Here is a 16,673-nt window from a genome sequence, read left to right on the forward strand (position 1 = left end):
CTGTGATGTTTGGCTGAACTTGTTGGATTTATTTCATATCTTTTCGGCATGTCATTGGATCCCAAATTACTGAATTCACATTCATTCCATCCTACAATGTAAACTGGACATGGTTATCCCCAAGAATTCAGAAGTGTTACTGCTAGGCATTTACGAACCTTTCACCTTGCTGGCAAAATTCCAATCAGATTGCTTTGTTTTTATGTTCACAAATCAATCTTGCTCCAGGAAGAACCCTTGGCTTGCCACTATCAGAATGTTTTTGGTTTTAGAGTATGAAGGCTCCCCCAAGTACAAGCTTTCTTTGCAAAGCCCGGTCTTTTAACCTCTTGCCGACCGCGCATAGCCGAATGACGGCTTCACCGCGGCCGGCCAGTTCTGGGTGGACGTCATATGACGTCCTCCCAGAACGCGCTCTCCTGGGGCGCGCACCCGGCGACCTCCGTGATCGCTGTGTCCTACGGACACAGCTGATCACGAGATGTGGTAAAAGGCCAATCACAGCGGCCTTTTACCACGTGATCAGCGGTGTCCAATGACACGCTGATCACAGGGAAATGCAAGTGCCGGTTCTCGGCTGCACTTTCCTCACGCTGTCAGATCATGAGGAAAGTACTGCCGAGAACCGGCAGCTGTCAGAGCGGGGATCGGCACCGATCATCAGGGCACTGATGATCAGTGCCCTGATGATCGGTGCCCAGCAGTGGCACCCGCAAGTTCCGCCCAGCAGTGCGCCCACTAGCTCCGCCCACCCGTGCCCAGCATTGCACCCACCTGTGCCACTCTGCAGTGCCACCTACCTGTGCCCAGAAGTGCCACCTACATGTGCCCAGCAGTGCCACCCACCTGTGCCCACCCACCTGTGCCCACCAGTGCCACCCACCTGTGCCCACCAGTGCCACCCACCTGTGCCCACCCACCAGTGCTGCCCACCAGTGCCACCCACCAGTGCAGCCCAGCAGTGCTGCCAGTCAGTGCCACCAGTCAGTGCCCAGGGGTTGTGCCAGTCAGTGCCGCCAGTCAGTGCCCAGCAGTGATGCCAGTCAGTGCCGTCTATCAGTACCCATAATCAGTGTCACCTATCAGTGCCGCCTATCAGTGCTGCATATCAGTGCCGCCTATCCGTGACCCCTAATTAGTGCTGTCTATCAGTGCCGCCTATCCTTGCCACCTCATTAGTACTGCCTATCAGTGCCCTTTAGTGCTGCCTATCAGTGCCCATCAGTGCCGCCTATCAGTGCCCATCAGTGCTGCCTCATCAACGCACATCAGTGAAGGAGAAAAAATACCTGTTTGAAAAATTTTATAAAAGAAACAAATAAACTTTTTTTTTTTTTCAAATTTTTTGCACTTTTTTTATTTATAGCGCAAAAAGTAAAGCGCCCAGTGGCGATTAAATACCACCAAAAGAAAGCTCTATTTGTGAGAAAAAAATGATCAAAATTTCATATGGGTACAATGTTGCATGACCGCGCAATTGTCAATCAAAATGCGGCAGCGCTGAAAGCTGAAAATTGGCCTGGTAAGGAAGGGGGTATAAGTGCCCGGTAGGCAAGTGGTTAAGGTTACGAGTGCCTGTGCCACTAAACTTCTTCCTCCGTGCCTCTTCGGCAGCAAGGTATGTGATATTAATCGCTACTCTATTATTCTGTGCCTACTGTGCCATCTGATATGGTGTAAGGTGTTGGCCCGATGTAGGTCTGTAGTGTGTGTGTGAGTGCATGTCTTTCAGTGTTTGCAACCTGATTTGTATTTTGTGTTTGGGTTACTTTTATTAGTCTATTTCATAGTGAATTGAAGTTTACAAGGCAAAAATAAAACACCTTTAAAAAAAAAGTGTATGTTATGGCAAAAAAACCTATGCATTACATCTCCGAAATATATGCAGATTTGCTCATGGTGTATCTTTTTAACCACCTCCCGCCCGCCATATAGTCCAATGACGGGCGCAAGGTGGTTCTCTCATTCTGGGAGGACGTCATATGATGTCCTCCCATTCTCACCGCACATGCGTGGCTCAGGGAGCGCCCAGCGCGGCAATCGGACACAGCGGATCACCGATCACGGAAAGAGCCAAAGATGTCGGTTCGGTCATGTGATCAGCTGTGTCCAATAAAAGCTGATCACATGTAAACAGGGAAATGCCGGTTATTGGAGAGCCAGTAATCGGCTTTCCGCGGAGGGGACATGTACACTGATCATCAGAGCACTGATGATCAGTGTGTCCTGATGAGCAGTGTAGCCCCAGCAGTGCCACCTGTCAGTGTCCATCAGTGCCTTGTGTCAGTGCCCATCAGTGCCACATCAGTTCCTACCAGTGCACATCAATGCCACATATCAGTGCCCATATGAGCTGCCTTTCAGTGTCACCCATCAGTGCCACCTATCAATGCCAATCTGTGCCGCCTATCAGTGCTGCCAATCAGTGCCATCTATCAATGCCAGTCAGTGCCACCTATCAATGCCAATCAGTGCCACCTATCAGTGCTGCCAATCAGTGCCACTTATCAGTGCCAGTCATTGCCGCCTAACAGTGCCAGTCAGTGCCGCCTATCAGTGCCAGTCAGTGCCACCTATCAGTGCTGCCTATCAGTGCCATGTATCAGTGCTGCCTTTCAGTGCCCATCAGTGATGCCTGTCAATGCCCATCAGTGCCACCTACCAGTGCCTCCTCATCAGTGTCCATCAGTGCAGCCTATCAATGCCCACCACTGCAGCCTCATTATCGTATATCAGTGAAGGAGAAAAATCACTTATTTACAAAATTTTATAACAAAAGCTAAGAAAAAAACTTTTTTTTTTCAAAATTTTCAGTGGTTTTTGGTTTGTTTAAGAAAAAATAAAAAACCCAGAGGTGATTAAATACCACCAAAATAAAGCTCTATCTGTCACACAAAAAATTATAAAAATGTCATATGGGTACAATGTTGTATGACTGCGCAATTTGCATTCAAAAGTGTGATAGCGCTGAAAGCTGGAAATTGGCCTGGGCAGGAAGGGGGTATAAGTGCCCTGTAGGCTAGCGGTTAAAGACCCTTTTAAAGTACAGAAATCTCTGTTGATGTGCCAGAAATAATTATTGCTGTTGGCTGAGAACACACATCATTTTAGTGGACAGAATGGTTTAAGTCCTGACTAGTTCTCTTTTGATACACTACTCAAACTGTCCCCCTGCTTTACTCTCCACAACAAAAAGACTAATTGCTCTGTAGTGCCAAGACCTATCAGGATTAATTAGGCCCAACAAGATAACACAGGAAGTGTGCACAGTACACATAACAGCTCAGAATTTTTGAGAAAATTAACCAATTTTTTTTTTTGCACTTACCAGACATAAGAAATGCTTTCATTGGTATTTTTTTTGTAAATTCTTTTTATTACAATTTTATATAAAAGTACAAACATGGCACCTGTCAAAACTCTCTAGTACCAGGTGTCAGAAAACAAAATCTAAAATAGTAAAAAAATGCATTCCATCTGTATATTTAATAGATGAAATAGCGCAAATAAGATAATAAAAGATCATTGTTAGGGTTTGCATTCACTTTAGGAGTCAGCGATGCCATGTAAATTATTTGTTTAAAGTTGATAGTGTTGAGTATTTCCTACATAAAAAGAAAATGTAAACACTTACTGGCGAAGCGGTTAACCGAAGAATAGCTCCATTCTTGATCTCATTGCGATTCTATGGGAAAAAAAAGGCACTTATTAAAATAGTTGAAATGCATAAAAAAACTATCCAAACTACACTAAATAATATATAATAAAGATCAGATACTATATTACAAAGCAACTGGTATGTGAATCACACATTTATAGTAAAACCTATGGTTAATTCCTACTGAAAGTAGAACAAATGAAAGAAATTAACAAGTCGAATGTATGCAAAGCAAAATAAAAATAAATTAGTTATGAACATTTACACTGCACCCACTGTTTTCGATGTGTGTATATTTAAAGGATAAGTTCACCTTTCATAACATGTTACATGATACACCCATATTCAGGGTGTAACATGTAATGAATATACTGGCCCGCGGTAGAGCACCGTGGTAGTTCATTTTTAATTCCGGTCTGTATATCTGCTTGCCCATACATCCCGTACAAGCAAGCAGATATACTGACAGGTCTGCATTCGACCTCTATGGCACAAGTGATCTGCTGATCGCTGGTGCAATGGTTTACAGGCTCCTGCAACAAAAATAATAACTGCACATTTTTTACCTGCAAAAAATGTGCATTTATTCTTTTTTTAGGAAAAGGTGAACTTACTCTTTAAGGAATGTCCCTACAAGTCAAAAAGTCATACTTCAACCTTTATTATTATTATTATTATACAGGATTTATATAGTGCCAACAGTTTGCTCAGCGCTTTACAATATAATGGGAGACAATACAGTAACAATACAGTTCAATACAAGAGGGATAGGAGGGCCCTGCTCCTCGGAGCTTACAATCTAGAAGGGAGGGGCTAGTGGTACAAAAGGTAGTAACTATGGGGGATGGACTGGTAGGAAGAGTAGAAGATTCCATTATTAGCTGACGGCAGGATAGGATTCCTTGAAGAGATAGGTTTTCAGAGATCCCCTAAAAGTGAGCAGAGTAGGCGATAAACTGATAAATTGGGGTAGAGAATCCCAGAGGAAGGGGAAAGCTCTGGAGAAGTCCTGGAGACGAGCATGGGAGGAGGAGACAAGGGAGCTAGAGAGCAGGAGGCCGTGAAAGGAGCGGAGAGTACGGTCTGGGTGATATTTGGAGACAAGATTGGTGATGTAATTTGGGGCAGAGTTATAAATGGCTTTATATGTTATTGTTAATGTTTTGAATTGTATCCGTTGGGCAATGGGAAGCCAGTGGACGGATTGACAGAGAGGAGTGGCTGATACAGAACGGTTAGTAAGGTGGATGAGTCTGGCAGCAGCATTCATGATAGACTAAGGAGGGGATAGCCTGGGATGAGGTAGGCCAATGAGGAGGGAGTTACAATAGTCAAGGCGAGAGATAACAAGGGAGTGAATAAGTTGCTTAGTGGTTTCCGGGGTTAGGAACGGGCGTATCTTGGAGATGTTGCGGAGGTGAAGTCTACAAGATTTAGACAGTGATTGGATTTGGGGCTGAAAGGACAGATGGGAGTCTAGGATTACACCTAGTACCCTGGCATGAGGGGAGGCACTGATGATTGTGTTATTGATCATGATGGAGAAGTCAGGGGAGGGAGCACGGGCTGGGGGGAATACTAAGAGCTCAGTTTTGGAAAGACTTGAGTTTGAGGAAGTGGCGTGACATCCATGCCGATATCTCACTTAGTAGGTTAGTAATGCGAGAGGAGACTGAAGGGGTGAGGTGATGGTCATCCCATCTCCTCCTTCCAGATTTAAATTTCACAGATGATACCATTTTAAGATGCTGTGGCTCAGTAAATGGGTATGTAAGTGGACACATGGTACAAAGCCAGTTGCAAATTTTCATCATATTTAATGTGTTATCTAGAAGACTAAGAACAGTAAAAAATAATAAAAGTAGTCTGGTGGGAAAATGGCACCACGTTGTGATTTGTAACATAGGAGGAGTATTTAACAGTACCTTCATTATTATTTCATTATTATTATTGTTGTTATTAATGATGGTGATATAATAATAATATCAATGACAACAGAAATTAAAAATTACATTGAGGCCGATTCATGAAAACTGGAAAAAAAAGAATTAAGCATCCATTCACATGTAAAGTTAAAATTTTCTAACCTGTACTTAAAAATAGAAACTGAAAATATAAAAAAAACAAGATAGCGCCCCCCATTCCACTGAAAATGTGGGCCATTTGCAAAGTCTGGAGAATTTTATATAATAGGTATATTTAACATTTCAGTAATAGATAATTTTCTCAGGAAGGCTTGCTGGACTCATAAAAGCAGGGCAAGCTCAAAGTGCAAAACATTACCCTGAAATAACTGCATTAAGTCAATCCTGAACTTGAATGTTTTAATATATTTAGCTGTTCTAAGCTACTAACAGCTGACACCAAGGACCATTAAAATCAATTTAATGCAAACTAGCTCTGCTAGAAAAACAAGCAATGATTTAGCATGCTAACAAGCTCAATCATTTTCTGTCTGCAAATGGGACATGATCCTAGCACAGTACAAATTAATGTTGTAAACAGAGAACATAAACTATGTTTTACAATCATACCAATTCTACCTGTTAGAAATGAAATGGTTTGGCTTTCACAGCAAAATACCGTAAATTCCAATTTGAGAAATAAACCAGAAGATAAAATAATTAGTGGTAATTTAGCCAAATGTTTAAGTAATTACTGATATTTGTTGGTATGTTTAAAATTACTTGTGAGATTTCCCGAAGACACTAAACTTGGTATTATTTTTACATTCTTAAGTGTAAGACCCCATGGCAAACAATCAGAATTCATCATGCACTAGTTCAAGTTCAACAGAATGAATTTTAATTGTGTAGCTGAATTTAAGAACTAGTACATAAATACAGTCATGGCCGAAATTGTTGGCACCCTTGATATTTCTCCAGGAAATCATGTATTTCTCACGAAACGTATTGCATTAACACATGTTTTGCTATACACATGTTTATTCCCTTTGTGTGTATTGGGACAAAACAAAAAAAGGGAGGAAAGAAAGCAAATTCGACATAATGTCACACAAACCTCCAAAAATGGGCTGGACAAAAGTATTGGCACCCTTTCACAACTGCGGATAAATAAGAATGTTACAAGCATGTGATGCTCCTGTAAACTCACCTGGGGCAAGTAACAGGTGTGGGCAATATAGAAATCACACCTGAAAGCAGATAAAAAGGAGAGACGTTCACTTAACCTTTGCATTGTGTGTCTGTCTGTGCCACACTAAGCATGGACAACAGAAAGAGGAGACGAGAACTGTCTGAGGACCTGAGAACCAAAATTGTGGCAAAATATCAACAATCTCAAGGTTACAAGTCCATCTCCAGAGAACTAGATTTGCCTTTGTCCACAGTGCGCAACATTATCAAGAAGTTTGCAACCCATGGCACTGTAGCTAATCTCCCTGGTCGTGGACGGATGAGGAAAATTGATGAAAGATTGCAACGCAGAATAGTCCGGATGGTGGATAAGCAGCCCCAAACATGTTCCAAAGACATTCAAGCTGTCCTGCAGGCTCAGGGAGCATCAGTGTCAGCGCGAACTATCCGTCGACATTTAAATGAAATGAAACGCTATGGCAGGAGACCCAGGAGGACCCCACTGCTGACACAGAGACATAAAAAAGCAAGACTACAGTTTGCCAAAATGTACTTGAGTAAGCCAAAAGCCTTCTGGGAAAACGTCTTGTGGACAGATGAGACCAAGATAGAGCTTTTCGGTAAAGCACATCATTCTACTGTTTACCGAAAACGGAATGAGGCCTACAAAGAACAAAACACAGTACCTACGGTAAAATATGGTGGAGGTTCAATGATGTTTTGGGGTTGTTTTGCTGCCTCTGGCACTGGGTGCCTTGACTGTGTGCAAGGCATCATGAAATCTGAGGATTACCAAAGGATTTTGGGTCGCACTGTAGGGCCCAGTGTCAGAAAGCTGGGTTTGCGTCCAAGATCCTGGGTCTTCCAGCAGGACAATGACCCCAAACATACGTCAAAAAGCACTCAGAAATGGATGGCAAAGAAGCGCTGGAGAGTTCTGAAGTGGCCAGCAATGAGCCCAGATCTAAATCCCATTGAACACCTGTGGAGAGATCTTAAAATTGCTGTTGGGAAAAGGTGTCCTTCCAATAAGAGAGACCTGGAGCTGTTTGCAAAGGAAGAGTGGTCCAAAATTCCGGGTGAGAGGTGTCAGAAGCTTATTGATGGTTATAGGAAGCGACTGATTTCAGTTATGTTTTCCAAAGGGTGTGCAACCAAATATTAAGTTAAGGGTGCCAATACTTTTGTCCAGCCCATTTTTGGGGTTTTGTGTGACATTATGTCATATTTGCTTTTCTGCCTCTGTTTTATATTTGTTCCAATACATACAAAGGGAATAAACATGTGTATAGCAAAACATGTGTTAATGCAATACCTTTTTTGTGTGAAATACTTGATTTTCAGGAAAAATATCAAGGGTGCCAACAATTTCGGCCATGACTGTATATGAATAGGTCATCTAAATGCCAGTGTTCCAAAGGAGTTCATATGATGTTTGTGAGTGCTGGTATCTGTCCCTCTTATCATGAGAGATATGATTAACTCAGCAGAAGACCCAACTGAATCAACGGTTTAAACATAAGCAATTTAAAAAATCTGCACCATGCTGGCCTGCAAGATGACATGAGATAACAGTTTCCACAAGAGGAGCTTTAAACATTGCTTTTGTTGCATTGGGCATCACATCTGTCAGAATTAAGAACTGTTCATTTCCTACAGCTACAAATTGGATTCAAACTTTCAGAGTCCAGCTTTATTTTTGCTAGTCAGATCTGAACACAATTTACACCAACCAGAGAAAGTATTCTACACAGTCCACATATCAGTGACTTATGGATCCACAGAAGAACCCTCATTCTCAAAAATGTTAAACAAAAAAGTTTGCCCTCATCTCCTTCAATTGTTAAATGTCAAAACCTATGCTGGTCATAAGTAGAAGAACTTGCTATGCAAAGTCACCAGTTGGAATCACAATTTAGGACTCCAACTGAAACGCTTGGTTGAATTTGTCTGGTTTCGGTGGGGAAATAATACTGGCTGTTAGATCTGCAAAATCTGCCAACTGCATAAGCCCACATGATTGAATGTAATTAGAATGGGTTGTTTAGGTGGGAACTCACATTACCTATATGCTGATCAGGTTGTAATGTGTGTCCAGCTTTAGTACCAATATTTAAATACATGAACTCAATCGTGAACAATCTAGAAGAGCTAACCTGACTATTCATACAAATGAAAAATCAACACTGTCTTTAACAGCAACACACACTATAAAACAGAGTTGGAGAAAATAAAGCATAAAAAACATAATGTAGAGAGGAACATGTTTGGCCATAGCAGACAGTTATTCTTGTGTCATTTTCCCAGAGATATAAAAATTAAATCCACCCGGTTGCTACCAGCAAGTTCAAAAAGTATCCTCAAAATGTATAAAAGTTGCACAAGCTAGCATGACAAGAAGCTCCAACCGATAGAGGAGGTGGCCAAGGATGCCGCATTGGTGGGATGGGATGAGGTACCATTGACAGGGTAGAGGTAAAAGCAGCATGATGGCTATGTAGTGTCAGGCTTTTTTCCCTCACTACATGGTCACTCTAAAAAAGAATTTTTCTCCAATGCAGAATTGATTTAAAACATCTGCTTTTGATAATGGTAAATGAATTCACTCATATCAGTGAACATATAGTATTGCTAAATCACATATAGCTTAACTATTGTTGAAGCTATGCTAAATGGATTCATAACTTGACAGATCTTGCATAATTTACCATAAATCTCAAGACGAACATCAATACCCATTAGTACAAAACCCAATTAGGTTTAATTATAAACGTTCTGAAACGTGATTGCAGCTCTAAAACTTAAAAAGGAAACCACAAGACCAGATACAAAGAGACCTATACTAGGTAGTTTTATAATAGGCAGGTTGTGCAGCAAAGAATTATACTGTAAATTACAAAATGTTCACACCCAATCTAGCCCTTTATGGTTGAATCCCCTCCATGACCTTGATTCTCCAGCTGAGCCTAGCCAATGGCTTTTGATTTTTTGAGTCATTTGGTGCATGTAGCGCTCCTGTCTTCATGGGAACAAACATCCAAGCTCATCTAATACAATCCTTCATAAATCTTGCATGTCTGTAGAATGACTTCCCATTAAAAAACATGTACAACCAATCCCCACCTAATGTCTGTAAAAAGGCTTAGTGAAAACTGAAACAATGAATTATTAAAGGAAAATTCAGAGTGATTTTGTATTTTACTAGAAGATTTTTTTACTATAAATCTTTATTAAGGACAGTACCTAGTACATTAATTTTGTTTTGAAACCTTGTTTTCTCCAAACAGCTGTATGCAGCCCAAGACGATTATGAATGCAGTCCAGCACAAAATCACAAACTTACTTAAAAATGTTGATTTTTTTCTGAATTTGTTTGTAAAAATGTGTTTAGACTTCGCGAACACATGAGGCCGAAGAAAAATTTGACAGTGTCAGTTTTTTAAGTTGCATCTTCCCAAAGAAAAATGTCTCACTCTTCACAATCACTCCTTAAGGATATAATTCTATATAACAACACTTAACCCTGTATTATCCCAGAAAAGTAATCTACCTTCATCCTTGAAGGCCAACTAGACAATATAAATGTGACTTTTCTTTGAAAAAATAAATAAAAATTAAAATAAAATAACACCAGCACAAAACATTAAAAATATGTCCAAAATCCCACCGTGTCCAAAAAAATCAAAATATACAGTCAAAAAATCAAAAAATATATAACAAAAAAATAATCCCCACTAGTGTAAAGTGAGAATTTAAACTTTTTCTTCTTCTTTCATCACCAAAACCTTCTTAATACCCGCAAATCCTGATGTTCATACACCTCAAAAAAGAAAAAAACTCGACATAGTGTCATACCTTAAATAATATAACACACGTGCCACTCACTGTGCAGCATGCAAAATATGTAAATAAATATAGAAATGTGTATACTCTAAACGAGTATCTAAACACATACAAATAAGGGAATGTCAATATAGGTGAAAACACATTCACATAAGATATCAGGTGCAATGTGTGAAAACCACTCCACAAATAACACTGCCAGTGTATAACACCACACCCTATATATATAAAACAGTGATAGCCAAAAAGCCCAGATCATCACTCTCCAAACTCTTATATGGATGGGTAATTACCCTATAGCAGAAACAGCAGGGCAGAATACCACTCTGGGTTACTTTCTCCTCACATCAATTTTCTCCAAAGACTAGGGCCACTTCCTCCACTTTCCTCCAGAAAACCAGTCACAGTATAAAAGGTATTCTTCTTTATTGGTAACTCACATAAAAATTCCAGTGGTAACAGCTCCTCCTCACATGAAGTACACACATGGACAGGTTCAGGGAAACAATAACCGCATGTTCCCACTTCCAAGATGGCCGCGATCGCACTTCCGGTCAACGTCGATGCGTCTGACGTCACGTGTCCCTAAGGATTGACTCCTTAAGGATAGTTCTTCCCTTTTGCGTGGAATTCTTTTTAATCGTGAGTAACATGTTTACAGGTGAGACATCTAGGATTGGAACATGCCCTTGATGTTTAAGAAAGAGGGGCAGAGATTGAGGAGGGGGCTATTTTGGTTTTGATGTTTCTGGCTCGTCTGTAGGTTACTTTGGGTTTGGCTTGAATGACAGACTCACACCTCACATCAGTCAAAAACTGTAGCTGCTGACTTTCAAAATACAGTCACTTACCTGTTCCTTGGTCCTGTGGTGTCCTCACCATGGCTGGTTTCACTGGCCGTCTTCTCTCCCTGGCACCGGCATCTTTAGTGTGGGCACCCGGCTGTGACAGCTTGTGGCTTCACAGCTGGGTACCCACTGTACATGCGCGAGAAGCACTGCGCTTTGTGAATGGCCCTGTAGTCTTCTGGGACCTGTCAGATGTCCCAGAAGACTACGGGGAGGGAAACTTCCGCTTCCAAAAGCCTAGGCAATCGCAGCGGAAGTGGGAGCGGGTACCTGTCAAATTCGGGTATCAGCTCCTCAAAGGTGCCAATCCTCAATGGGGAGCAGTGGACAAAGCATTAAAGCGGAACTTCCCCTTTTGGGTGGAACTCTGCTTTAAAGCTTGTAGGAAGAGTTTTCTGACTGTACTTTGAGGCTGCATAACCCCTGACCCTCTGTCTGGACTTGGCCCTGTGCATATCACATGCACCATCTCAAAGAAAAATATAACTCTCTAGCAATATATACCAAACCGTGCATGTAAAGCTTGTCCCCATGGCTTTGTTCTATCAGCAGATAGATTGGGGACAGTAGAAAGGAAGGATCAGGGAAGACAGGATCAAACAACATCCTTTTTACACAATGAGGATTAACCCCTTAGGTTCCAGAGAGAGTATAACAAGCATGCTTTACTGCATATACATACTGATTTTACGGCTGGGTTCAGTAACACTTTAGGGAGTACAAATTTGTCCAAAAAATAGAACTGGGAAAGTAGGGAAGGAAGAAGAAAAGAGATAAGAGGGTGGTGGGGGAAAAGGTAAAGGGTATGAGGATACAAGGGATAAAGGGGAAACATAACTATGTAGAGGTCTCAACTTAAGTAATTGGTCGTAAATGTATCAAAATCTTTGGATTCTCTAGAACAGGGGTCTCCAAACTTTCTAAACAAAGGGCCAGTTTATTACTCTTTAGCCATCAAAGGGGCCAAACTGTGGCCAGTAGAAGAAAATGTGCTAGCATCAGAAACAATGCCCCATCGTTGGTGTCTGTGAGAGGAATAGTGCCCCATCATTGGTGTAATGAGAAACATTGTGCACCATCATTGGTGTCATGAGAGAAATAGTGCCCCATCATTGGTGTCGTGAGAGAAATAGTGCCCCATCATTGGTGTCGTGAGAGAAATAGTGCCCCATCATTGGTGTCGTGAGAGAAATAGTGCCCCATCATTGGTGTCATGAGAGAAATAGTTCTACATCATTGGTGTCAGTAGGAGGAATAGTGCCCCATCATTGGTGTCAGTGGGAGGAATAGTGCCACATCGAGGAAAATTGTCCCATCAATGGTGCCCATGAGAAGAATAGTGCCCCATCAGTGGTGTCGTGACAGAAATAGTGCCCCATCATTGGTGTCAGTAAGAGGAATAGCACCCCATCATTGGTGTCAGTAGGAGGAATAGTGTCCCATTATTGGTGTCCATAAGAGGAATAGTATCCCATCATTAGTGTCAGTGGGAGGAATAGTGCCCAATCGTTGGTGTCAGTCGGAGGAATAGTGCTCCATCATTGGTGTCAGTGAGAGGAATAGTGCCCCATCATTGGTGTCGTGAGAGAAACAGTGCCCCATCATTGGTGTCATGAGAGAAATAGTGCCCCATCATTGGTGTCGTGAGAGAAATAGTGCCCCATCATTGGTGTCAGTAGGAGGAATAGTGCCCCATCACTGGTGTCAGTAGGAGGAATAGTGTCCCATTATTGGTGTCAGTAGGAGGAATAGCGTCCCATTATTGGTGTCTATGAGAGGAATAGTGCCCCATCATTTGTGTCAGTGGGAGGAATAGTGCCCAATCGATGGTGTCAGTGAGAGAAATAGTGCCCCATCATTGGTGTCAGTGGGAGGAATAGTGCCCCATCATTGGTGTCAGTGGGAGGATTAGTGCTCTACCATTTGTGTCAGTGAGAGAAATTGTGCCCCACTGTTAGTGTCAGTAGCAGGAATTATGCCCTATTTTTAATGTCAGTGGGAAGAATAATGCCCCAAGGGCCGGATAAAGGCAAGCAAAGAGATGCATCAGGCCCCCGCGTTGCAGTTTGGAGAACACTGCTCTAGGATAAAGGCACCAAGAGTTTAAAGGGTGTAGACCATGCTCTTTATATGACTTCAATACATAACAATAAATTGTCTGTCTGCAAGCCAAAAGGCCCAATCGTTTTGAAACTTGTGTCCTGAGCCTTGTATGTGGGCAAACAGTTATTCAAAAGTACATGTATATTTAAAGTGTCTATGATGGTAGACAACAAAGAAGCTGCAGCTTGTTTTCATGAGCTTGCTAAAGCAGCTCTATCTGCAATCAGAATGTGTATACGAAAGCAACTCGTAAAGTTTTGTATTTTTCTATCATTGCGAAGACTAAAAATTAAAAAAGTGTTACTAAACCCACAACAGTAAAATCAGTCTGTATATTCAGTAAAGCATGCTTGTTATACTCACTGTGGAACCTAAGGGGTTAATCATCTGCATTGTGTAAAAAGGCTGTTTGATCCTGTTTTCTCTGCCCCTCCTCTTGTTCAGATGTCCACCTGATAAGACAGGCTGAACCAATAGCCACATGCACATGCTCAGTTTAGTGTGTATTGCTAGAGGTTTTTTTTTTTTTTTGTTGGGAGAGTGCATGTGATCAGCACAGGGCCAATCAGCACTGTCCAGACAGAGGGTCAGGGGTTTTGCATCCTCCTGGAAAAGAAAGAAAACTCCTACTACAAGCTTTAACCAGTGTTCTGCTGAAGTCACAAGACTGCTCTAACTGCTGATGAGAAAAGGTATTTAGCAGTTTATATTTACGAAAATAATTGGACTTCCATGTTCTGTGTACTATGGGGGACCAGATATAGCGAATGTAGGGTCCTGGGTTTAGTATCACTTTAAACTTTTATAAAATACAGTACATATTTGTTTAGTCGCGTAAACAGGCAATATTGTATATTAACATACTGCATTCTCATTTTTAGCCAGAATGGTGAGTTCAAGGCTCTTTTTCTCAGTTCACTCTTGCGTATTGTTTTACTGATCTGACAGACTAATCTACTTTTAGATTAGTCTGAAAGGGCAGGAGAGGAAGCGGGAGCAGCTGGCCCAGACACTCAGCAGCGTGCTGAGAGGCTTAGCTAGCCGTCTATTAGGCATCTGGGTGGATCCCAACATTATTGTCAGGGTCCCTCCAGATTTTGTAACGGCTTTGTGATGTCAGCCAACAGAAGATTTTAGCCAGCTGATTCTGGATCACAGACGAGCACAATTAAGTGCACTCTTGTGACCCACATGAGACCCATATGTGACCCACATGAGCTTTGGCCATTTTTTTCTTTGAAGGTAATCTCTTCTTTACACATTTTCAGTTGCCAGGCTTGTAACAAATTTACTTAGTGATGCACTAAATAAGTGAGTGAAGTGATAGACTCCACTTTAATAAAGGCTTGTAATTTGAAAATATAAATCGCCTTCAAATGAGTCTGGTGCAAATGAGCTAAATACCCTTTATGCAGCTTAATTTCTGGGTAAAACAAATATAACAGATCAGTAGAGTCTAACTGAATTATAGATGTTAGAGAACGATGACGCTACAGCTGTCATTATCTGAGGAAAAACAAATTTTCTAACCAGAGCAGACCGCAAGTTCCTTTTTCCTATGTTTGCCTTGAACACAATTATTCATTCATCTGTCTGGAAAAATATATTTCACAGTTTAATCTGAGTTGAGAAAAACATCAAACTCACTGTACAAACATAACACAAAAAGGCAGCAACAAAATGCAATTAAAGAAAACTTGTTGCAAGCCTGGGCCATTCAGAATATAAAGAAAAAAAACATGTAGAGGACACTTTTAGCAAAAACTCAGCAATTTTTATGGTTAGAACTTGACTACCTTCCTGCAAACTCCCCTTTGGTTTCTTAATGTAGTATTAAACCCAGAAACAAAAACATAGTATACTGCAGCTTACCAAACCTTAAATGCCATGGCTGCCTTAATTTTTGTTTTTTTCCCTTTAATTTTTTAAGGGTGTCCCCACTCTGGGTAGGGGAGCAACAGAGACACCTTTGAACAGCAGCATTGTTACTCTGAGGACAGGGCAGTTTTTTCCCCCCATTGGGTAAAGGTTTTACATAACTGAATAGAATCTGACTGTTGTAAGCAACCCTATCAATGTTAAATGAATTGTCTCAACCCTCTAACTGCCACTTTTGCGGCACAACTGTGTCAGCTAAAGGAAAGTAACAGACTTACTGGCTAGATCACTAGGTGAATAAAAGGGAAAAAAAGCCTAGACGAGGAAAACTAATGTGGCCACTGTATCTAAGGCCTCATGCATACAGGCATATGAATATATGCTCCAAATATGCTGGATTTTTTTTCTGTTAGAAATTGGCACAAAAAATGCTTCTAATGTTGCGTTTGTACGCACATATAACATTGAGCGTAAATCCATTCTACTGGCCAGGATATAATAATGCCACCAGGGCAAGCGACTCTGCTCTGCGTGTCCATTCACACAGAGCCATGGCTCAGTCCCAACCCCTCTCTCACCTCATTGGCTCACTGGTTGTGATTGACAGCCAATGAGGAGGAAGAGTCCCCATACAACAAAGGCTCTCGAGCACTGGATCGCGATGGGGCTCAGGTAAGTATTGGGGGGGGGGGGGCTGGTGCACGCAGAAGAAGGTTTTTTACCTTCATGCATAGAAAGCATGAAGGTAAAAAACCTTGAGCCTTTGCAGCCGCTTTAAATTATACATCTGTTTGTTTCCCTAGTGCCCTTGTCCACTCCCCGATGGAATACATAGCTACATATTGTAGTTACATAGTTGGCATTACATAGCTAATCTAGTCCATTCAGTTCAGCCAACAGAGAAAACAAAAAAACCACACACAAATAAAAAAGCTCCATATACACTATCCAATACCCACAGTTGAGCAAGAGGAAAGTAAAAAACCTCCCAATAAAGCATGATCCAATTTTCTCCAGCAGGTGACAGGTAGATTGCTGATCCTGCTTTGCCAACCCCCGGAGTGCTCCTCCCACACTGCAGAGTGATGCAGGCAAGGAACTCCCAGGTATGCTGTACTGATCTCAGTCGGCCCTGCTCTTGTATCCATCATAGGCACTTGTGTGTGACATGACATGGGATGCATGAAAGAGGAGGGCCTGCAGGGATCAGCGCACCAGAAAGCATAGCGTGTCACTGGCGCATCCCAT

General features: G+C 41.7%; 1 protein-coding gene across 2 annotated transcripts in view; it reads right to left on the reverse strand.

The window, feature by feature from the left end:
• Nucleotides 1-16,673, reverse strand: part of ELMO1 (engulfment and cell motility 1) — a 533,930-nt gene that overhangs the window by 365,523 nt on the left and 151,734 nt on the right. For both annotated transcript variants that reach the window (XM_089687036.1, XM_089687028.1), the window contains exon 5: nt 3,635-3,685. In XM_089687036.1, the coding sequence (XP_089543162.1) occupies nt 3,635-3,685 (51 nt within the window). The remainder of the gene's footprint in view (nt 1-3,634; nt 3,686-16,673) is intronic.

Source organism: Staurois parvus, unplaced genomic scaffold, assembly GCF_062004578.1.
Source record: "Staurois parvus isolate SC_StPar_1 unplaced genomic scaffold, SC_StPar_1.0 ptg000020l, whole genome shotgun sequence".
Classification (NCBI taxonomy): Eukaryota; Metazoa; Chordata; class Amphibia; order Anura; family Ranidae; genus Staurois; species Staurois parvus.